The 24,663-nt window shown below is 41.8% G+C and overlaps 1 protein-coding gene across 1 annotated transcript in view; it reads left to right on the top strand.

Moving 5' to 3' along the window:
• tmem104 (transmembrane protein 104) overlaps positions 1-23,911 on the top strand; it is a 107,674-nt gene extending 83,763 nt beyond the window's left edge. The window contains exons 10-11 of the mRNA XM_080776130.1: positions 16,037-16,296; positions 18,951-23,911. Coding sequence (XP_080632256.1) covers positions 16,037-16,296; positions 18,951-19,454 — 764 coding nt within the window. The 3' untranslated portion in view covers positions 19,455-23,911. The remainder of the gene's footprint in view (positions 1-16,036; positions 16,297-18,950) is intronic.
• Positions 23,912-24,663: the final 752 nt, after the last annotated feature.

Genomic DNA, 24,663 nt, shown 5'->3' with positions numbered 1-24,663 from the left:
GAACAGGAATGTGGACTTTGTTAACATTAAGGAAGTATCTAGACAGGTACATGGGTATCTTGGTGGTGTATTGAATCTTGTGGACCAGACCCATTGCAAGATGCTGTACTCTGTCGTCCACCCTAAGCCATTCCAGCCTGTCAATTGGGCAGGGGTGAGGTGGGTTCGGGGGGTGAGGCCAGATGATGAACCATCATTGTTTGAGTGGTTCAACCACTCCAAGGAACAGCAATGTCCGTGTTCACCTACCTATGTGTTGGTTCACCTACAGTATGTGTCTATGTGTTGGTTAATGAGCACCAGTATATGACCCTGAGTACCAGTAGGGGCGCTGTTGTGCCAGAAATAGAGAGGGATAGTGCTGCACTGTTGCCTGCTAATGAGAGAGGGAGGGAGAGAGGGAGGTGGGGTGATGTGAGTGCTATTGGTGTATAATCATTGTGTTCTTTAGGATTCTGCTTTTTTGGTAGTGGTTTATTGTCAACAATATGTTGAAAAATGGGCTGCCAGACAGGGGCCAATTCTGTGGCAAAATCCTTCAGAATAAGAATCCTTCAGAATAAGGGGGCTTATTAGGTCAGGACTGGGGCTTTTTTCGCGTTTAAACGTTGAAATATGCGCCTGGTTTCCTCCTCACTGATGCGATTATATCCCCACTAGAGGACACCAACGCATCAATTAAATCTACACCTTTATCTATTCTAGACCATCGTTTACAGACTCAAAACGAGAGAAAAAGCTGTTTAAATCATTTCCAAACACCAGTTCGTTGTCTATCACAATTGGCTTATTGGAGGGAGACATACTTTTTATAGTGTCAGAGTCTTTTAGGGTTATTTGCTTGGAATGACTCCTCTAGACGCTGCCTGTTTTGCCTCCCTAATTTTCTTCTTTAGGTTCTTGTCCAAACTCTTAAATGTGGCCAAGTCCTTGTTCTTAAACGCAGCTTTCCTATCGTTAATCTCATTTTTAATGTCTCTGGTCACATACAGTTTATTATTGTGTTGAGTCGCTGGTTACAGTGGTGGTTTCACTCACTTTGTGCTGTGCTATGAGCTTGTAAATCTATATATTTAACATTTTAACTAAAATCTTTGCTTCTGGGGTTACCAGGAACAAAATATTCTGAGATGCAGCCAAATATAATTGTGGGGATCCTTGACATGAAACATTTTGAGAGAAATTTAAGAAGGATTTAAGAAGACATTGTTTGAATGAGCCTCAGGTCTTAACTTATTCAGTGCAAAGGACATAAAAATAATGCATTGGATGACAATAGCCAATCTACAACGTGTCGTGATGTGACGTTTTGTTGTCCAATTTTGGCGTTATGCCAATTAATTCCTCCGTTTTGGGGTCCCTGACCCAAGTTTGAAAACCACGACTATACATAGTGTATAATACGGCTCTGTTTATGCTCACGGAGCGAGCATAACTTTACATTACAGTAAATCTGTGCAAGGCCTCCAAAAACCTTCTGCCACGGAGCCCAGCTTCAAAGTTTGGCCTTCCTAGCGATAGGAGCTATATGTCTGTGTCACCGGAGGTTTTCACCATTTAGCATTCACCCACAGCCCCAGTCCAGTAGCCCGATAGCCAGATGAGTAATCCTGTAAATACCAATGACATATTTCTCTCTTCATCCGCAGAGAAATTTCACCAGGGTCATCTCTGTGGGTGTAAGCACACTGTTAAGATCTTGTTGGTGTCTGCCAGACTGACTCAGCCTATAGCCACGGAGCAGAGTGCCTTCAACACCCATAACCGTGGTGTAATATAGCATTGCTGTCAGACAGAAACCTTGTATCGCTATGTGTCATCTTTTTCATAAATGTTTTCAGTTCTCAAACATTGTCATGGTGACAGCGAGTTCCAAAACTGGCACCAGCTTGTCACTGCGGCCACGGATGACCTGCCAATGTGCCATCTGACTATAGCTGCTCGTTCTTACGGTATGCTTGGTTGGGGATTTAATGGGGGTTAATGGCGATAAAACGGACGTAAACGTCAGTGTTTATTGAGAAATCATCTGTTCTGGCATGTGTTGGGCGCATTAGGACTCCTTCCTAATCCCGTGTAAGGCCGAAAACACACCAATGCACTAGTCGCAACTCCTTGCAACAAAACATTTTTAGGAATTTAGCTGACGCTCTTAATCCAGAGTGATTTACAGTAAGTAAGAACAAAACCACGGAAATACATAAAAAAAATGTCATCAAGAATCATACGTAAGCTACAGTAGTAAGAACCTAACAGTGGAATATCCTTCTACCCTAATGGAAAGGGGGTACACAAGCACATGGCCGTTTATCCTTCTACCCTAATGGAAAGGGGGTACACAAGCACATGGCTGTTTATTCTTCTACCCTAATAGAAAGGGGGTACACAAGCACATGGCCGTTTATCCTTCTACCCTAATGGAAAGGGGGTACACAAGCACATGGCTGTTTATTCTTCTACCCTAATGGAAAGGGGGTACACAAGCACATGGCTGTTTATTCTTCTACCCTAATAGAAAGGGGGTACACAAGCACATGGCCGTTTATCCTTCTACCCTAATGGAAAGGGGGTACACAAGCACATGGCTGTTTATTCTTCTACCCTAATAGAAAGGGGGTACACAAGCACATGGCCGTTTATCCTTCTACCCTAATGGAAAGGGGGTACACAAGCACATGGCTGTTTATTCTTCTACCCTAATGGAAAGGGGGTACACAAGCACATGGCTGTTTATTCTTCTACCCTAATAGAAAGGTCGGTACACAAGCACATGGCCGTTTATCTGTTCTCCTTCTGCGACCAAACCACTCCGTTAGTACACATATCTCCATGCAAAGAATCCTGCACGCCACCCGAATCCATATGCACTATATCGGACTACAGTACAGAGGACTACAGTACAGTACAGAGGACTACAGTACAGTACAGAGAAGAACAGTACAGTACAGCACAGTACAGTACAGTACAGAGGACTACAGTACATTACAAAGGAGAACAGTACAGTGCAGTACAGTACAGTGGAGAACAGTACAGTACAGGGAGTACAGTACAGTGCAGTAGAGTGGAGTACAGTACAGTAGAGTGGAGTACAGTACAGGGGAGTACAGTACAGTGCAGAGGAATATAGTACAGAGGAGTACAGTACAGTATTCCCGCTATAGGTTGCCACATTTGCGAAAAACATTGCCACTTGCCATGCTTGCTTTTACACGGAAATAAAAAACAAAGCAAAACAAAAAATAGGGCCACTCAGCCAGGTTGCCAAATTTACACTTTCCAAGCAACTGGGTATATGAAAACATCATGGGTTGCCATGTTTGCTTTTCCAAGTAAAAAATAAAAAACAGTATTGCCCTCCCGCTATTGCCTTCTTCCCAATTGTGATGCGTGGTGCTAGGATGAGCGGGCCGAAGGCTTGCAAAATTCTAGTCTATATAATTAAACTACTGTATGTGTATACACTAGAGTGCTATGTCTACATAAAATGCTATCTAAGTTACATAAGTTTTTGAGCCTTTGCATATGCCTGTAAGGTTGTCGAGGCTAAGGCAAGTGCTACAGCAAGATGGAGTCTGAAGAGGTGGGTTTTCAGACTACGGTGGAAGATTTGGAGTGAATCTGCAGTTCTGATTGCAATGGGAAGTGCATTCCATAGTTTTGGAGCCAGAAGGGAGAAGAGTTTGGGACGTGTGGAGCGTTGTCCAGGCGTTTTTAGTTAATGTACTTCCAGCTTCCCTGCATTGGCTGATCTGAGCTGATCTGGGTCTGTAGGGACTTGCAAGATATTGGATTGCCATACCTTTGGTTGCTTTGAAGGCCAGCATCATAGCTTTGTACTCTGTGCGGTCAGCGACTGGGAGCCAATGGGGGGAGCGGAGAAGGGGGAGATGTGAGAATTTAGGCTGGTTGAAGACCAAGCAAGCTGTGGCATTCTGGATCAATTTGAGAGACATGTCACACCAATGCAACTCCTTTGAACTGCCATTGGGTATAGTGGTTGCATGCAACTACTTGCAACCGCTCGCAAGGAATTGCATGGTGAATCATTGGTGTACCTAACAGCTGAACTTTAGGATGTGTAGATGACCACAACATTAAAGGACAACTTTGTTTTCTTTTATTTTTCACATTGTCATCTTTCATCATCCTGTGATCTTTTGTGACCAGATGTAATTTCCTGGGGGTCAAATTTTAATAGCCACAAGTGGCACTTTGGTTGCTGGTTGGTCAGGTGTTGGATTATCCCTAGGAAAATTGATGAATTGAGTACTGACACATTTTTAGCATAGCTTTCATAACTCTACTGCTGTACTGTTTCCCAAACTTGCAAAAAACATAATTTCAATCAATCAAATGGTTGTTCAGCTGCCATATTGTCCAATCATCAGAGCAACCTCTCTGTCCTTCCCCACCTACCCCCCCCCCCCCCCCCCTTGAGCCCCGTAATGTAACGTAATATAATAATACCATATGGCCCTTTCTTTCACAAGCCTTCGAAATGGCCACATATTTTCAACATCCGACTGTAAGGCTGAAAAAACAGCATCCAGGAATGCAGCAGTAGTGAATGACCAGCCACCCTGAGGCGGTCTTAATTAAAAGCTCCCCGCCCGTGTTCCGTCCTGCGCCTCCTGTTCTTGCGAAAGTGGGTGAGAGGTCAGAAGTCTTGGAAGGACAGCAAGGACAGCCATACGTAGCACCTGTTGGCAGACAGATGGCCGACCTGACGGCTCGTTCACACGTCCAATGTACACATCTGCTGGTGACAATGGATGTCTTTAGCACCGGCTCCATAGTCTGTTTACGTTGCCTGTCTTTATATCTGACACCAACAGATTGTGATTATTTGTATGTATATCTGGGGGGACGGGGGAACACAGTAGGCCAACCTCTATTATAGGCCTGTCACGATCATTACATAATCGCCTTTATTTGTGTGAATCACAATTATTTTTTGCTTTTTCCGTGTTGAAACCTTGTTAGTACATTTTCACATATTTACAATGGATAGTTACGTGTTGCAGCTTGTAGATAAGATATGTCCACCAGTTTTACACTATTTTGAAAGTGTAAAATGATGAAATATGTACTGTTGATTATTTGTATAGTTCAGTTGTTTCTCATATCTGCCCTATGCCACTTTGATTTACGAAGCCTAAAGGCCAATTTAACAGAAATGCAATTTGTATTTATACTTGTATGTTCATTGCCAAAATCACAATTAATTTGTGAATCACAATTACAGTACTAAAAATGTCATGATCGTGACAGCTCTACCTGTATAGACAGTCAATTGTAGTCCATTCAAACAGAATGTAAAATTATATATAAATATAGCTACAAGCAGTGAAAAGGCGGGACCAAGCAATAAGCCCTTTTAGGCAGCTCAACTGTGCCACTTTATGTCACCCAGCGGTATTGCAGATGTCCGTAACCCAAACATACTGTACATATAGACAGACAGACAGAAAGACGAGCATGAGTTAGGCCTGTTCAAAGAGCCTGTTATCACTGCTTGCAGCTATATTCTCAGTAAAGAAGTTCACGTACGAACTTCTCTTCAACTGGGATTTCAGATAATGTTCCATATAATATAACAAAATACATACATAAATGGATGCACCTGGGACGTATCCTCAGTGATGTATCCCAAGGTCATCAGGGTTTGGGGTCTCCCAACATCATACCCCTCACTCAGGTGACCCAGCCGGGGTGATCAAGTCCCGACTTACGTCCCAGTAGCTACCCCCGATATGTCCCATTAGGGAAAAACCAGGGCCACACAATCCGTTCCTCCTGAACTACTCTGCCGGGACAGGGAGGTACCATTCTGGTGCATGGAAGGACTAGGCTCTGTGGGTTGACTCCTGTCCGGGCCCCTCCTACGTCTCAACAGGTCCACTCCTGCTCTCACCAGGTCAGGCCCTGTGCGTTGTACCAGACTCCCAGCACCAGGCACTTTATTCAGGAATGGTGGATTCTCGAGCCGCAACGGTTCCGTAGGCTCCACCTTGCCCTTGGTGGTGCCGCAGGCTCCGCTTGAGGCTTGAATGGCCCTCCTAAAGGCCTCACTGTGGGTTTGTTGGGCTTCTTCCTAACGGAAGACACAGGCTGGGGTGCCAACCCATACTGCTCCCGGGTGCCGTCTAATTTCTGGCTGCCACCTGTCTCTCCGGTTGTGTGTAGAACATTTCACGCACATTTCTCAAAAATCCCGGCAGAAAATCAATTTTAAACGTTTTTATTAACTCCTCAAAATTATGGGAAAACTGAGGGCGGAGCTTACTGGTCATAGTGACAGATGTGTTCCCCATGAGTCAAGGCACATGAAACACGTGCCATGGCTTTTGGCCAAACGATGCATGAGTTGTGCCTGTTCAAAGTTTTCATTTTCAAAAAACTGCTAGTGTCCCCGTTTGGCCAATTGGAGTAAGACTGGTTTCACTGCTATTTGGCATGACCCTCTACCATACTGTAACGTTTAATAAACGTGCCGCTGCATGTATGTATTAGGGGCAGAAGAAGATTTTTTTTTAATTGGCTTATAATAGCTTCTTTTTTAAACTTAATAACAAAACGAGACTCCAGTTTTTAGATATTGTTCCAAAGTTCACATATAGCATTTTGATCAAAGATTTTAACTGTTTTTCATATAATAAAAAATGGCTGGTGATCTAAAGGTCATTACCGATGGTCAAACGGTTCATGAGCTATGCCTGTTCAAAGTTTGCATTTTCAATTGATTGCTATAGCGCCATCCTTTGGCCAATGGTCATAGGCTTCACGTCCTCACCGTTTGGCGTAGCCCTCTACCATATTGCCAGAACTGCCCCCCCCCCCATATTAGTATGATTATTTTACAATTTACAATTTAGGCATTTAGCAGACGCTCTTAATCCATAAATAATAAAAAGTAATACAAATAAATAATAAAAAGCTTGATATGAAAAGGGTTGAAAACTACTGCCCTATCGCATCAATCTGTTGGTGTCAGGATTTTCCCCCAGGTCTCATAACAACAGTGTTGTGTTGTCCTTGAAGGCATGCCTCCCTGCTCTTTCCATCGAAGTGGCCGTTCCACTGCCATACGTCCCCCATCATCCACAAGCCACAGATCACACCAGAGCTCCATTTTATTATGACTCGCCTGTCTCCCAAGACTTCGAAAGGTTGAGGGGGCGTTGGCCATAAAATGTGTTAGGCCTTTAAAAAAGGCATTACATTGTCTGTAAGTTGGATGTACTGTATACAAGGTCTTATTTCAACAATTGGGCTATTTTTGGCGAAGAGCTTTGCTGTAGACTTGTAGAGGGAAAAGATAGAAGATCAAGTACCGAGCCAAAGGTCAAGAGAAAGTCGTATGGGTTGGTTAAAGGACTGAAAATACACATTAACATGTATAGAAAAGATAATCTGTATATTTTTGTTGTTGTGTAAACAATTTACACAACAATGATGATGATAGTGCTGTCAAACAAGTATGTGACCCCTATGAAAAAGTTTTAGTATGTTATTTAGCACACCCACTAGTAACATAATCCATTGAAAAATCTCTTCTATAAATTATTGGCCAACATTCAAAAAGTAGTTACCAAGTGCATAATTGTTATGATTTTTTACATATTAACTCCCAGTTTATAGGCATTTTAGCCACCGTGGACGCCATCTTGAAAACGATGCCTTTCTGGTTGTTCGTTTTTCCTAAGATTTTAGTATGTTATTTAGCAATTAGCACATCCAATAGTAACATAATCCATTGTAAAATATCTTGTATCAATTATTTTGGTTTTCAACCATACCTGTCTAATATTTGAGTCTGTGTAAACAGACCACTAGGGGGCGCTCCCAATACGTTTGCACAGCTTTTTGAAATCATTATACCCATACCTAACACCACGCCAAAATTCAAAAACTAGTAACCAAAAGCCAAATCTTTACAAGTGTGACCCCAGCTATCCATCTTTTTAGGAAAAGGGAACCAATCTGTTGACATTGCAATGAAATGCACTTCGACATTAGCAGTAGTTTCATGGTCTGAACAATGCAGTGTTACACTGTATTTGGTGACCTATGGCATTCTGTGAGCTGTCCTCACTGGCTACTGGTGCTCTCTCTCTCTCTCTCTCTCTCTCTCTCTCTCTCTCTCTCTCTCTCTCTCTCTCTCTCTCTCTCTCTCTCTCTCTCTCTCTCTCTCTGAGTGTGATGTAATGGTCTGTAATTACAGCCTAGACATGAAAGAGAAATTACCTTCATCAGGTTGATGTTTTATTATATATTGGTTTAATCTGTTGAAATTAAGATTCTGACATAACAATGTCCCTTTTTTGGGGCATCGGGTGCAGACTTTCAGTCACTGTCGAGCTGTGAAAAAAAAAATTTAACAATTTGTGTGTATTTGCACTAGGACACTACGTACATCTTTAAGAGGCATTGTCCACATAGGTTCATCTGATCCTCCTGATTGTGTGACAAACCGTTAATCTACAATCTGACGTTGAGTCGTTATTACAACCATGACAAGTTCTCAGTCGCCAAGACTGAGTACCGTAATTTGGATTCCATAGAAGTCACGTCTATTGAAGCACGTTGCACAGTCAAATGAGGCAAGTATAGCCTCATAATGTGTCACAGACAAGGGGCGCAGAGGCCAATTCATAACTGGGGGTGTTCAATTTAGGACAGACTCCGAAGACACCCGTCCTTATGTTCTAGTGACTGACACTGCCCTCCTAATACTTGCAGTTCTTGTTTTTTTTTCGCGGTGCTAGCCCCAAATATTAAACTATTTGTGTAGATCTTTGTCTTACACAAACGTATGTACACAAACATATGTAGACGAGCAAATCTGTATTTTTGTGAACTGAATGGAGAATTTACGTCATATGTGGATGAGCAAATCGACATGTTACATCATGGTGATGTAAGAGCGCCCCTCACTTCACACGGGTGTGATTTTCTTTGGAATGAAAAGCATCAGGGATAGAATAATCATAATAATGATGATAATAATAAAATAAATTAAAAAATAATAAAAAATGTAATTAAAAAACATGGAGGGCAGTATGAGTCACCAGAAAAAAGAGGGGGGGGGGTGTTTTTGATGAATCTAACATGGTTAAAATGGAGGTTGAATTTCAATGGCTTTGTATAGGAGAAGGGGACAGAGCAGCTAAGATGAATATCAAATATCTAAATACTGGATCAAAACACATACGCCTGAGTAGACAATGAGATGACCTAGAAACCCCCTCTACATTTTCCACCAAGTTGACTGAAACCGTCTCGCATGATTTGTCCAAAACCCAGTCTTACATTTCTTTATATTTGGTCTTAAAAAAATAATTATATATATATATATATATATATATATATATATATATATATATAAAATTGAATACTGTGATACCCGCGGACACCCTGATTAATGATGATTGAATGCATAAGCTCGCACTGGACCATTAAACCCACCGCAGTACACCGGCGCTGTTGAATGGAAACCGAATCCTTGTATGTCTCAAACCTTTACTTTTCAGGAAACTGGGTGGGGGGTTGTTAAACTCGTGTTAATAATTAAGGGACCAAGAAGTCACGAAGTGGCTTTGGTCACTTATTGTTTTTGTGGGTTTTTTTCTTCTTCTTCTTCTTCTCCTTCCGCCAAAAATTGCAGTTCTGACTGAACGGTGCAGTCGGTTTTTGCGAAACGCAGTAATCTGGTAGAGGGCCTTGCCAAACGGTGACTATGCGAAGCCCATGACGATTGGCCAAATGGTGGCGCTATAGCACTCCTCATGCCGAACAACTTTCGTGTTCTGACTTTCGACCTATGAACTTTTGGTCACCCGTCATTTTGAATCATATGAAAAACAGTTAAAATGTATCTCCTCCCAGGATCTTTGACCAAAATACACAAAAACGTCTACATGTGAACTTTGGACCTATACGGACAAATAATCGTAGTACATTTATTTTAAGTCAAAAAATGAAGTTTTTATGAGCCAATAAAAATTGCTCGTTTGTGAAAAATCTTATTTGGTCCCTAATACATACAGTACAGTATGGTAGAGGGTCATGCCAAATAGCACTGAAAGCGTACAAAGATAAGTTTGTACGTGAAAACACTGTAGTAATGGATAGACCAGGACAGTTCTTACCAAAAATACTAAATACTAAATACCAACTGACCGTTGTCTGCATAGCTCAGTCGGTAGAGCTCTCACCTTTGGACCACAGGGTCACTGGTTCAAATCCAGGTAGCGACAACTCAGCCTGTGATTCTTATTTGTGCATATTGTTATTATTGCGTATTGTCTTCTTTATTGGTCCCGCCTTATCGCTGTTTGCAGCTATATTTCTCATTGGTTTTACATTTATAAACCCCAACTCCCAAGATACACTTTGGACCACTTTCACTTCGACTCTCCAAAATTCCCTCTAAAAAGAAAGCTAAAATGGCCGATCTACAACCTCACAACATGTGACATCGCGACACGTTCGGCTATTGTCGCTACTTTTGTGACACTCTTGTATGACGAAGTAGGGCATTAATTTATTAGCAAATGCATAAAATGTTTAAGTGTGTAGATACAAGGTGTCTGGCCTATACAGCAGCTATATGGCGGCTTCTCTCCTAGCCGAATGCCTTCCTCCTCTGTCGCGGCCTCTCTCCTCCCTTCCAGTACATTCTGCTCCTGCTAATCGGAATGAAATCTATTGCATCCCTGTGACATACATTAAAGTGCCACCACAAAAAGCACCCAGTAGCTGATTAATAGACGCTGATTAAAACTTTATATTATCCAACATCCCCATCCCACCCCTCGCATCTGGTGAGTACATACATATTATGTACTCTGATAAAGTCCAAGAGAGACCTGCCCGATACATGCCACCTTAATAGCTGCAATTTATTTGTACTGCGTGAACGCGTTGAGCTTATAGATCTGCTATTTTCAAAATATTTGAATACATAAATAGTTATCCACATAATACCTTGTGAAACGGGACATTCTGCATAATGAGTATTTTTTACTTTTTGGTACTGGTATACTGTATGTTGATGCCAGTACTTTTACTGAAGTACATTTTTATATAACCGGACGTTTACCAAAAGTTTTTGACACAAATTTACAAAAATACATACAAATTATCACTTAAGCCCTTGTTAGTATTGGAAATAGCTTAGTATTTACAGGCTCACACACTTGAGTTGTGAGCTTGTAAATTGGCTATTTTCACTTTCATGCAGTTTTTTGTTTTTTTTGCCCTTTGAAATTCTACAGACTTATTTGTATTTATTTTTACACTGTAGGAAACATTAACAAGGGGGAGGATATTTACTTGCAAGCCGTAACAATTGGGTCCAGTGCTCTAGGATATATTATCTTCAGGCACAGGCACACATGGAGACTTTCAGTCACATGTACAGAACACATACTGTATGTACCACGGCACTCTGAGAACATGCGTGCATGCAGGGGTCGCTCTTTCTCTCCATCTACAGTATCTCTCTCCATCTCCTTTCCCAAATGTCTGTCCGTGTTGAGAGGCCAGCTGGATGATGAAAGCAGAGGCTATGCAGCTGTGACTAACTGTAGTGTCACAGAGCTGAGTGGCACCGCAGGCAGCAAGGTGACATGGTGCACACATCACCATCTCATACCCCACGACCGTAGCAAGACTGCATGTCACGCCCCCCCAGCCAGGGTTGATTTTGTCCACTAAAACTACGATGAAAAATGTTCGTTGATTGCCTTTTTTCACTGACTAAATGAAACGTAAGCTTCATTAATATTGACAATTTCAGCAACAATTAAAAAACTGGACTAAAATGTCAGGGAGTGGCCTGGGCCGTGGCTCAGCGGTCCAGGCGCCTTGGCTGGTGGTCCAGTCTGGCGGTGTGACGCAGGTCGACTCCCGATCCCAGCGGCCTTTGCTGCATGTCACCCCCCCATCTCTCCCCATTTCTTGTCGGCCTGCTGTCTGTCCCTCCATAGAAAATATAAAATAAAGGCGAAAGCCACAAAAAAACGACACCCTCAAGGCCCGCCTATGTCTATATTGTAGGCAAAATCAACTGTAGATTAAGTCGACTAAAATCTTATCATATAGTCAACTAAAACTAGACTAATACTAAATAAAAACATTTCAGATGATTTTATGGCTAAAACTAAAGTGAATGTTATGCAAAAGACTGGCACTAAAACAACACTGGCCCCAGCATCCGCTTCAGTAGCACAGATACTGGGCAACGGCCACATGCATGCGCACGCACGTTTACTATACTATACTTGTGACGACATATACACTTCTTTAACGCACAAAAAAGGTCCACGTGATGCCCGGATGTAGCAGGACAAACTGCGATCGCAAAAGGAAAATGGAAGTAATGCTCGTTTAATTTATTTTTAGCTGTCAAACATTTCGATCAGTTTAGATCTTCATCTTTAACATGATGACGCATTTTCTATATACTGTATATATTTTTTTCATAAATTTCCTTTTCATAATACATTTTAACCACTTTTCAGAGGCAGTGATTTGACGCGACGTGATGTTTCCTTTCTTTTTTCATGTGCAAGAATCTCAGACGAAATATATACATATATTCAAGCTCCTTGAAAATTTATTTATTTTTATCATAAAAAAACAACCATTTCTCTTTTGAAAACCAGGAAGATTGCCCTCCCAATGTCTATTTCTAACATTGTACTATACTTATGAGGCCCTCGCAAGTATAGTACACACAAACGCACGTACACACACACACAGCAATCGATTGGAGGCAGACACGCTGCCAGGAGCAGGGGGTGGAGATACATAACTCCTCCGTAGAGCAGGCGATGCTGACATGGAGCATGCCCACATCGCTGCTGTCTGTCGCTGAATCCTTGTATCTCCATGTTCCAACATGTTTTTATATATTTCCATAAATGCATGCCCCTACTTCATCATACAAGTGTCGCACAAAAGGACGGAAATGAGCAAATCTACCAGTTTATTCAACGTGTCGTATTGCAACGTGTTGTGAGCTTGGCTATTTTCATTATATATATATATATATATATATATATATGCCATATCGGTATCGAAGCTGTCTCCAAAAAAATCCGGATTATTTTCACCGATATTGATGATATCGGGCATAATTTAATTGAATTGAATTGTGCATCTCTAATATATATATGGTAATATAACATATGAGGTTTCCACTCCACAGCGATGCCATGTAGCATGGAGCAGAACGTTGCCCATGCGGTGTGTCTTTCCGCTGCATGCGAGGCGGGCAGGTTTCTGGGTCAGCCAGCTCCAAGCCACTATCACATTAACCTGTTAAAACCGGGAAAGCATCCGTGTCACAATAATTTTAAGCACTTTAACCATATTTTATTTTATGCTTTGGCTATTCAAAAATAGCAGATATACGAGCCCATAGTCATAGTGCATCACTTCATGCCGCTTGCTGCTATTTTAGAAAAATCGTTAAAATGTTTGCAAATCTTATTATCTTTTATATCATATTTTTTTTTCAAAGCAAACTTTTTTAACTAAAATATTTGCTTCTGGTGGGCCGAAACCTTGTATCTACATGTTCCAACATGTTTCTATATATTTCCGTAAATGCATGCCCCTACTTAATCATACAAGCGTCACACAAAAGTAGGGAAATCAGCAAATGTACCAGTTCATAACGTGTCCCATCGCAACGTATTGTGAGCTTGGCAAATTATTTTTGAGATGCAGGGTCGACGGCCAAATACATTAAAAAAAAAATTCACATGAAAAAGTTTGAGAATCACTGTTTAAGCAACATGCGTTTCTCAGAAAACAGTTAGGATTCAGGAAACATTTGTAGAATGGTCGTCGGGAGGTTTTAATGGGTTAAAGGGCTTCAACATCGTCCTGATGGAGGGCTAATAACTTGTGGCCTGTAGGATGGAGGCAAACATTTCAAACTAAATGGGTCATCGTGTATCTCAGGGATGTCAGGCGCCAGGTTTCTGTGGTCTGATGCCGATCCTGATTTCGGGAGAGTCCTAGACCCCGCCGATTACTGATGTTTTGACCAATGTTTTTTGTGCTGAATTAAGCAAACAAATAACAAACATCTACCAAAGAGTTTGTGTTAATTCTTACACAAAGTCTTTGGTAGATTTTTTTTATAAAATAAAGGATATGAAACGTCATTAAACTTAGAAAGCTAAATAAAAGGAGTAGCCTTTTTGTTTTACCCCATTTTTCCCCAATGTATGTACAGTGTGGAATTTAGCCACAACTTTAGCTGGTTTATTCTGCTGGTTTTATTTGACATGTCTGAGACAGGTAGGCTATATTAAGTGGTGGTCGTCGTCATCATAGCCGGAAGTGGCAAAAAACTACTTTCTGGCCTTGACAAAAAAAGTCCTATCTGATTCCTTTCAGGTGCTATTGCGTTGTTACAGTACATCCACAAATTGGAATAACAAAATGATGACATATTGTTTTAATATATTAATTTCATCCTGACGCCGGGCCTGACACACGTTGCCTCTGTTACAGTAGCTCCATCGTGTTATAACTAGGATATCTTAAAAGTAATAACTTCAAAAAACAAGTAATTGACAGATTTTATTTTTATTTTTTCTTTATATATATTTTTGAACACTGCGACTGGATTACCAGTCGGGTGCCCAGGCGGTTACGCCACCGCCTGGGCACATTGGCTGTATTTCTAATCAATGCCAGAGTCATATCTTTGTGAGCACAGTTAGATGGGATTTATTGTTGTTTGAGCACGGCTGGAGAGCTCATTTTGACCTATCAAAACGCGTGGCCGTAACCACTTGTCTCATTTGGCAAAGTGTCCTGTCCCTGTGCAAGATGAATTACATGGCAGGTTCATTGTTAATTTTCAGTTTTGCACACTGTTTAACCACATGAGCCCTAGTATCCCTATTCTGGGCATGTCATAATAGGTGAAAAGATTGCTTATCTACAACCTCATAATGCATAACAACAAGACCTGTTGTGAGCTTGTACGTTGGCTATTGTTGGTTAAAAGTATAAAGGGTATAAGTGGGGTAAACCCTTATCCATCAGACCTTTGGAGCAATGAGCCATCTGACTTACTTGTATGTCATGATGGTACTCATTTGTGTGATGAGGTCAGCACATTTGTAGCTATGGCTGACAGCCGGTTAGCAAGTGGATTCATGAATGTATAGTATATAGACAATATTTTAGGCCAATAAAAAATCGATATACCAAATTTCGCTTTAAACAAAAGAAACCTGTTGGCCCTTGAGAGGCCTCGCGCACCTTGAGAGGCCTCACGCCTTGTGAGGCCTCTCTCTCTCTCTCTCTCTCTCTCTCTCTCTCTCTCTCCTTTTAATTGAGATAATAACTTTTTAAGTATACATTTCCATTTTGCACCCATATTTTAATGCCATGTCTTAATACAGTGTTGCTTTTTGCAAATAAAATAAGCAAATTAAGAAATGCCACGGTTGATTTTGATTGATCACAAAGTTAGTGTGAGATTATATAATTTTTATTTATTTTTAAATATAAAATTACGTCTTGGCACAGGGGGTTATAGTGCTTAAAACGTAACCTGAAGTGTCCTGGCTTGGATTGGGTTTTTAAAGTGAACAGAGTGAGAAGCTGATCCGCTCTGCTAATTGATAAAACTGACTGGCATGAGGTAATTAGTAATTTTGCAGCACCTACAATTTCAACAACATTTGAAAAGGCTTTCATATACTATTCATATTTTTTCTAATAATGTTTGGCCTCTTGGATATCGTTTTGGATATTAATTGATTCATTCATTCATTCATTCATTAAAACAAAAGTGATCGCACAAGGCCTCGCATTTGTGCATGTCCTTACTACTTTTCACTGCTTATATCAGATATTACTTCAAAGTTGGGCAGGTGCTGAGCGAAAATAAACCCTCACTCACTGTGGACTCCCGAAGCAGGCCCACCTGTCCTCTCAGGCCCCAAATTGAATTTGACACATGTTGAACAACTCTCCTTTCTCTGCTGTGTGTTTTCAGCCTTCACCATGATGATCATCCTGGCTCTGATCCGCATCAGCAAAGGGACGGGCCAGGGCCACCCGCCCGTGGCCAACCTGTCCGGAGTGCCCAACCTGTTTGGGGTGTGCGTGTACTCCTTCATGTGCCAGCACTCTCTGCCCAGCCTGGTGACGCCCATCTCGGACAAGAAGCGCGTGGGCACCCTGGTGCTGGTGGACTACACACTCATCCTGGTCTTCTACCTGCTTCTCGGTTTCACCGCCATCTTCTGTTTCCAGGTAGGGATTGAACCCTAACAACCCTATTCCGTAGGGATGCACCGATATGGAAATGCTTGGCCCATACTGATGTTTAACCCTAACACCCGGATATATTTTTACTTGCAAAAAAGGGATTTCAACCTTACTACTACTTTTTACTTATCAGACTTATCAGAGGAAATTATGTAAAAAAGAATTAAATTAAAAGTTTTTTGCAAATTTTATGCACATTTATAATAACTAGTCCTTACCCGTTCTGAATATATGAACAGCAAGTTAAGACCTCCATATGATTATGGTCCATGCCTGTGTGAAAAGTGGGAGTGATTCGTGCAGTTAATGATGAGATAAATCGCTGTCAGTGACATTCATTCATTCATTCATTCAGAGATTCGCTGAATTATTATAAGGATTATTAAAATAATAATAAATTAATAATTTACATTTGGGGGATATCTTTCACAATAATAAATAAAACATGGTCTAGACATTCTAATGATAAAAAAACAAATTACAGTTATTTTAATTAATTTTATCAGGGTTAAAGGTCAAAGGTTAAAATGTGTTCAAGTCCAGAGATTTTTAATTTGTGTGAATTTCAGCCTCAGTGGGGGGTATTTATATGCAAATATCATGACCAATGGCATTGCAATGAACATCAATGATGAACAAAAGAACATATATTTTTTTAATTACCAGTAATTAAATTAATTAATTCAAATATGTTGTATTATTGCAACGCTGGGCGTTACAGGGTTAAAATAAGTATTTAGCCGATACTGATACCGATATTTGTTTATTTAGTTTAGTTTTTAGTTAATATTTCCCATTTTTGTGCCAGGGAAACAAATAAATCTTCATTATAAGAAATTACTTTTCGGAATGTTACTCCTGAAAATGTAAAAATTTGGAGTAGGCTGGTTTCTGCCCAACAACAGAGAAATAGTAAATGTTCCAATCAATTGGCAATTAATTAATTGTTAACAACGTTGGATTAATAATCGTAACAATTTAACACATTAAAACCGGAAAAGCATCTTCATTTCAGACCTCCAGTTCTAGGCAACACAGAATGGGGGAACCTTTTTATTATTTCCACACAACAACTCTAATGTATATTAATGACATACCGTAAATCCTCTTTTAGGAACCCGGGCTATTATTTGTCTCAACCGATCCCGATACCGGGATTTTATTGGAAGGAGGCAGCTATAAGAAGGAGGCCTTTTATTTCTAATTTTCAAACTGATCATAATTAACAAATCACATTTTGGGTCAGTTAGAACACAGTAAAAAAGTCCTCGTGAAATATTGAACAGTGCAGTTGCAGGTGCTCAATGGTCATTTTAACTGTTTTTCCATTATTGGCATATTGCCTATGGTAAATACCATAATAACATCAACACATCAATTTAACTTGAATAACCAATGGTATATAACTTCAACTGAGATAGACTACCACAGTACTGTGGTAAAGGCCTACAGTTAGGCTACTGACAAGTTCAGATGCAAATAACATAAAAATAAAATGTATGATAGGCTATTTCATATACCGGTAATATCAAATCAGAACAGTGCAACACTGCAGTGCTTCATTCAACGGGAGGGAGGGAGAGAGAGAGAGAGAGAGAGAGAGAGAGAGAGAGAGAGACGTCAGACACGTCAGACACGTCAGACGTGTTAGAGAGAGCGTCTCTCTCTAATGCACGCGCGAGAGAGTGAGAGTGAGAGAGAGAGAGAGAGAGAGAGACAGACGTGTTTGTTAGAGAGAACGTCTGAGAGAGAGAGAGAGGGAGAGAGAAAGAAAGACGTGTTAGAGAGAGCGTCTCTCTCTAACGCGCGCGCGAGAGAGAGAGAGAGAGAGACGTAGAGAACGTCTGAGAGAGAGAGACTTGTTGCTAACGGGGTCCAGTTAGCAACGTAGTAGCACCGGTATGCTGTTAGCTTGTTAGCTTGTTGCTAACGGAGTCCCGTTAGCAACTTAGCAACAAGCAAACAGCATACCGGTGGTACTACGTTCGTTCCATAAAATGAGAGATCCAACGTTCGTTGCATGAAGGGCAGATCTGTAATCTGTGGGGGCTCTCTCCCGAAGCTATTAACCCATTCTGACCTGAGATCAGATTCATACGAGGTTTCCACTGGACACACACTGGTCTGATTAACCCATTCTGACCTGAGATCAGATTCTAAAAATGTCAGTCGCTCTTCGATTTTTCAAAAATAGCAGACCTACAAGCTCGTAGCGCGCCACTCGGTGGCGCGCTATGAGCTTGTAGATCTGCTATTTTTCAATAGCTAAAGCATAACATAATGCTAACACCAAAACGGGTTCCCGATCAGAATGGGTTAACTTTGTTATTGTGTGCGAGCTGAGCACCGCGGCCACGGCATCTGGACAGTGGACGCTGACAGGCACAGCCAGCCAGAGCAGCGAAAGTAACAGATACGGCACTTGGAAAAAAAAAAACACAAAAAACCCCGGCTCATAAAAGAAGACCGGAATTTATTTACTTAATTCAACGCCATCCCCGGTGAATAGGGGCCCGGTAATTAATAGAAAGGAGGAGTTTATTGGAGGATTTACGGTAGTAAGATTTTGAAAATTAGTGGTATTCCCCTTTAAGTCCTCAGGTCTTCTTAACGGGTTAAAAACTGACCCTTGTCCGCAGGGCTCGCTGCTGCACGACATGTACACGCTCAACTTCACGGACGACTGCGACGTGCTGGACGTGCCCGTGCTGCGCTACTTCCTGGGCCTGTTCCCCGTGTTCACCATCAGCACCAACTTCCCCATCATCGCCGTGACACTGACCAACAACTGGAAGACGCTGTTCCACCGCGACGGCGGCACCTACCCGTGGGTGGTGGACCACGTGGTCTTCCCGCTCATCACGCTAGCGCCGCCCATCACCGTGGCCTTCTGCACGCACAACCTGGAGTCGCTGGTGGGCATCACGGGCGCCTACGCCGGCACGGGCATCCAGTACATCGTCCCGGCGCTGCTGGTGTACTACGGCCGCCGGCACGTGGCCCCCTTGTTGGGCCGCGACGCCGTCAACAAACACTGCTCGCCCTTCCGCCACAACTTCTGGGTGGGCTTCGTGGTGCTGTGGGCCAGCTTCTGCCTCATGTTCGTCACGGCCAACATCATCCTCACGGACACCAAAAAGTGAAGGGCTTCAGGTTTCACAACTTTTTTTTGCATACCGGAAAAACGCGGATCTGCAAGCTCAGCCGGGACACGTTATGAGCTTGTACAGTAGATCAGCTGTTTTCCAAATTCAAAGACAAAAGAAATACTCAAGTATACGCAAGGCTTTAGTGTCCGTTCGTATGAATTGGTTTAGACTTAATTTTGTAAGTGATATTTGTTTTTAACCACGTGAATCCTTTAGCTTTTTGTTAATGGGGTTAAAGCTCAATATTTTGATGATAATCATTGCTATTGAGTGTTTGGTTCAGTAACCGGGGTCTCCTCATCTCTCCAACTCTTAAACAAATGTGTGTGAAGAGTTCTAGTTCTTTGGGTTAACACTTCTCAGTTCTCTGTCCTAATTGGATAACTGATTGGTATCCCAAACCGTAAAATTTATTTTTTTGTTTAATAAAGAGCCTAGGAGACTGGGAGACCCCTGTTGGTGAACAAACACTCTATCGCAATGAGTACTATCAGAATATAGAGCTAATCATTTTTTAGCAAAAACAAGTATCACTTAATGCACCTTCCTTTTTTCTTTTTTTTATGACGAAAATATCTGACCTAAAGGCTGACCTGAGTCAGCCTTTAGTGTTTTGTTTTTGGGAGGGTCTTTCTCTATCCTTATTCCTGTACCTCAGGTCTGACAGAACACGTTACAGGTCGGGATAGTGTGCCTTTTTTACGGGACTGTAAATTAAAATGTAATTAATAGTAATTTAACGTATTTGTTGAAAAAGGGACCAAATAATCTTAGTGACTATTATTCCAGTGGTGAATACCTCTGGTACCGTATCTGACGACAACAACAACAACAAGAACAGGGGGTGAAAGGGAACGGAATCCTGGCTTGTTTTGGGACGAGAGAGTCCTTTTGGCAGTGTTTTGTTTTCGCTGGACAATCATTATTATCTTATCTTTTTTATGCAAGGTCTTTTGCACTACGCCGTCATGTCTGTAACGTCTCATTTAATTTCTAAACAAACAGTCAATCGTCCTTTAACTACAAAATGTCCCTGCAAAAGGTTTCCTCAAAATGTTCTCAAGCTAACTGACAAGATGAGCAAGCAGCAATACGAGAAAACACAAAAGGTTCATGGCGATAAGAGGTTTCTGCCCGACAACAATGATAATACCAGTAGTCCACCAGTGGCTGCCTCCAGACTCCTGTTGTACCCCACCCCACCCCATCCCGGTGAACAATGAACTTCTCTCCCCTGACAGATCTGCACTGACAGATTAGCCTGGAGGAGGAGAGACTCCATCTCGGTTTATCAGCGGACACGGACACACACACACACACACACACACACACACACACACACCGCAGTAGTTCAGCCACAGGGCATGTCTGCCATCCTTTTTAATGCTCAACAAGCCATTTAACACCCAACGCTCAGCTCTCACCCCGTCTGTCTCGCTCTGCTGCCGTTGCTTTTTTTCCCCTTCCTTTTAATAAGGTTCTCAACCTATGGGCCAGGCTGTGTGGATAACTTGATGGCTTCAATTATATACATATAGTTTTCTTTGTGATACCAAATGCCTAGGAACTGAAAAGTATACTATGTTGGTTCCATTGATCCAAGCCAGGACCCGACGCGACTCGTCGATCGGCTATTTCCGATCGAGTGACAGAATAATTTATAAATGTGTTTAACTGTTGGACAGGTTGATGACGTCAAAATACACAATTCCGATTGCTTGCAAATAACAGTCAGTCCTAAAGATAGATATCATTTTTCGGATTCTCCCGCCGTCTGATCGAAGCCATTAAAACTCGCCAGGTGAGGTGAACACACATGGAGATTTGTCTGAGAAGTTCTGAGGCTGATGCAGCGTGAAGGGCAGTCAGGAGGACGCAGCGTGAAGGGCAGTCAGGAGGACGCAGGGTGAAGGGCAGTCAGGAGGACGCAGGGTGAAGAGCAGTCAGGAGGACGCAGGGTGAAGAGCAGTCAGGAGGACGCAGGGTGAAGAGCAGTCAGGAGGACGCAGGGTGAAGAGCAGTCAGGAGGACGCAGGGTGAAGGGCAGTCAGGAGGACGCAGGGTGAAGAGCAGTCAGGAGGACGCAGGGTGAAGGACAGTCAGGAGGACGCAGGGTGAAGAGCAGTCAGGAGGACGCAGGGTGAAGAGCAGTCAGGAGGACGCAGGGTGAAGAGCAGTCAGGAGGACGCAGGGTGAAGGGCAGTCAGGAGGACGCAGGGTGAAGAGCAGTCAGGAGGACGCAGGGTGAAGAGCAGTCAGGTGGACGCAGGGTGAAGAGCAGTCAGGAGGTCACCAGCCAGCCAAAACAGCTCAGCACTGATACTATGTATTAATGACGCCAACAATCTCGTCAGTCGCCATCACCGGATGGCCGGATTGACTCACTCATCCCACATCGATGTCGGGTCTTTACATTGGAGTTTAGCTGTTTTGTTTTTTTAGCCCTGTTAAAATGAGATCCAGGGACCACCATAGGGTCGAAGTGGCTTTTATACTAGATCAACATGGTGTTCCGGGGACCACCATAGGGTTGAAGTGGATTTTATAGTGTAGATTGAGGGTATTGAATGATCCGTGGCTGAAGGCATATGAAACTAGGGTTCCTTTAATTAAACGGGTTGAGAGTAACAGAGATACTGTAGATTAAACATGGCGGCTTCATTCTCTGCTTAAGCGTGGAGTCTCCTATTGCTAATGAATCAATGCCCTCACGTCTCCCTGTCCAGCCTTCTTCCTCCTCCCATCACATCACACGTCTCACTGTTATATAGCTTCTGGTTTATATTCCTCTGTAGTCTAAGTCTATACGTTGGGAGCACAAAGTCTTCTTCCATCTCTCTACACTAGTTGTTAATGTTGACTAGTCAAACCGTTGTTATCTGCGGTATTTTGTTGTCACGGTTGCGTTTTGTTTTGATGGTGCTAGCTATTCGGCTGGCACGGTGATGAATTCTGTAGCCTTGTTGTTATGGGAAGAAATAGAGGAAACCTACAGTCTTTTTTTGCACAAACCACTCAACATTGCACATAATTTGAACACATCTGCCTCTGAAACCGTGTCTCGATATGTTTTTGCAGCATTGTTTTTTGGGAGAAACAGGAATGATGGTCAAATGTTAATTGCCTGTTTAGTGATGCTTGGGATGCCATGAATTCCTAGGCTACAGTCTTAGCCTTAGTCGTATGATTCAAATGGCATTTACAGATGTAGTCAAAATGCACACAATGTAGTCGAACATGCAATGGAAAACAGTTAAACAAATGTAGCGATCTAAGATGCATATGTTAAGTGAAAATAGTTGAAACTCGTAGATCAGCTATATTTACTGAATAAATGTGAGACATATATTTTTCTTGTTCCCCCTAAATTCAAAAGACAAACTGTCTACAAAAAGACTGTTGTACGTAGGTCTGCTATTTTCACATATCCAATATACTGTAGGCTATATAGGGTTAATGTGGTTAAACTGAAGCAAGCTCAAATTAAGCTACTACAGTCTACACTTTAGAAACAAACACAACTACCAATATTCACAATCAACTTCACTGGAAAACAAGCCCAAAAGTCGTTTTAACAAGCAGACTTGGCAACAGTGCTCAATGGACAAGGAGAGACCACCTCCAACCAAGTGGACTGCAAGCCTCGTCTCTGCAAAGAGTAAAATGTTTATTTTTTCACTATTTTTGAATAATCACTCTGGAGCTGGCTGTGTGGCGATGGGGATTCAAAGTACTTGCATGCAAGCTCTAGTTTAAAAAAAAAAGAAATACATTTTAATGGCATTATCCTTCACGTTTATTGCCCCTGTCTTCTTGTGCGATATAGTTTTTCTTTTTTTATTATTCTCCCCAGAATGTGATGGACGAGCCGGTTCTCCATCTTGAATTAAATGTTCAAATATATGAAAGCAAGATTGATTTATATGTAAGTGGAAATGGATAATGCATCTTATGACTGAAATATGAAAATATGAGTGCGTGTGCGTGAGTGAGTGTTCGTCTCGTGTGCTTCAATGACTCATAAGCCTGATTTGATCTTAGTCATGCAATGGTGATGTGTGCTGGAAATAGCAGATCCACAAGCTCACAATGTGCGGCATCTGTGGATCTGCTATTTTTGGAGCATAAATTAATCCCTTATGGACTTTCTGAAATGTGCCTTTTTTATTGGAGTATGTTTCCCCTTGACCTTGTCAGCCCTTGTTTTGTTTAATTAGTTTTGTTTCTTTTGTAAAAATGTCTGCATGCAAGCCTTTCATTTAACTGACAATCGGTGTATGCTAAAAACTGATTTATTTTATATTTTTGTTATTTTTTGCTCTACAGTCTACAGTATGTCTGGTTTACATTGATTTGGTCTACCGGTGATTCCACGATTTGCATCAGTATTTAATATATGTGTTTTTCTTTTGTTTCACAAAGAAATAAAGTATTTTGTTGTTCACCTGAAACTTTTCAACTTCAGTTGCCTAAAGTGATGTTAAAGTGTTCGCACAGTAGCGTAATAACGTATAAAGTCTGGTCAAAAAACGAATTAACTTGAAAATAAAATGCTTATGCAGCCAACAGGAGGGGAAATAGCAGCATCTGCTGGGCCATTAATGCATGCTGATAATGGCTTCCTATTTGTATTGCCTGGTTGTCTGATTGTAGGCTGTTTGTTTGACTTGTGGGTAGTTTCCTCAATTCACCATATTCACACGGCGGCCATCTTGCCATTAATTGCAGAATTGCGGAAATTGCGGAAATGATAATTGCGGAAGCGGAAATTGCGGAAATTGCAGAAATGGAAATTGCGGAAATGGTAATTGCGGAATTGCGGAAATTGCGGAAATGGTAATTGCGGAATTGCGGAAATGGAAATTCCGGAAATGGTGGAAATGGAAATTGCGGAATTGCGGAAATGGGAATTGCGGAAATGGAAATTGCGGAAATGGAAATTGCGGAAATTGCGGAAAAAACACTCCGCAAATTTTCCGCAACACTACGCAATTTGCTAATGTTTCTCATCCTCCGCAACACTAAATTTTTCCGGTAAATACAACACATTGAGCAGGGCACTGCAGGGAGTTGAACCCCGTTCCGGTAAACCAGAAGTACGACACCAGTGCCTTAGCTTTTGTGTATTCAACTATTTGGGTAACATGTGAGCTTTATCCTCTAAATCATGGGCCTGGATTTTTTTTTTCAAAATTTCAAAAAA

This window comes from Protomyctophum bolini, assembly GCF_963924005.1.
Source record: "Protomyctophum bolini genome assembly, chromosome: 11".
NCBI lineage: Eukaryota > Metazoa > Chordata > Actinopteri > Myctophiformes > Myctophidae > Protomyctophum > Protomyctophum bolini.
The sequence above is the reverse complement of the archived record's forward strand: the minus strand, read 5'-3'. Positions and strand labels throughout refer to the sequence as shown.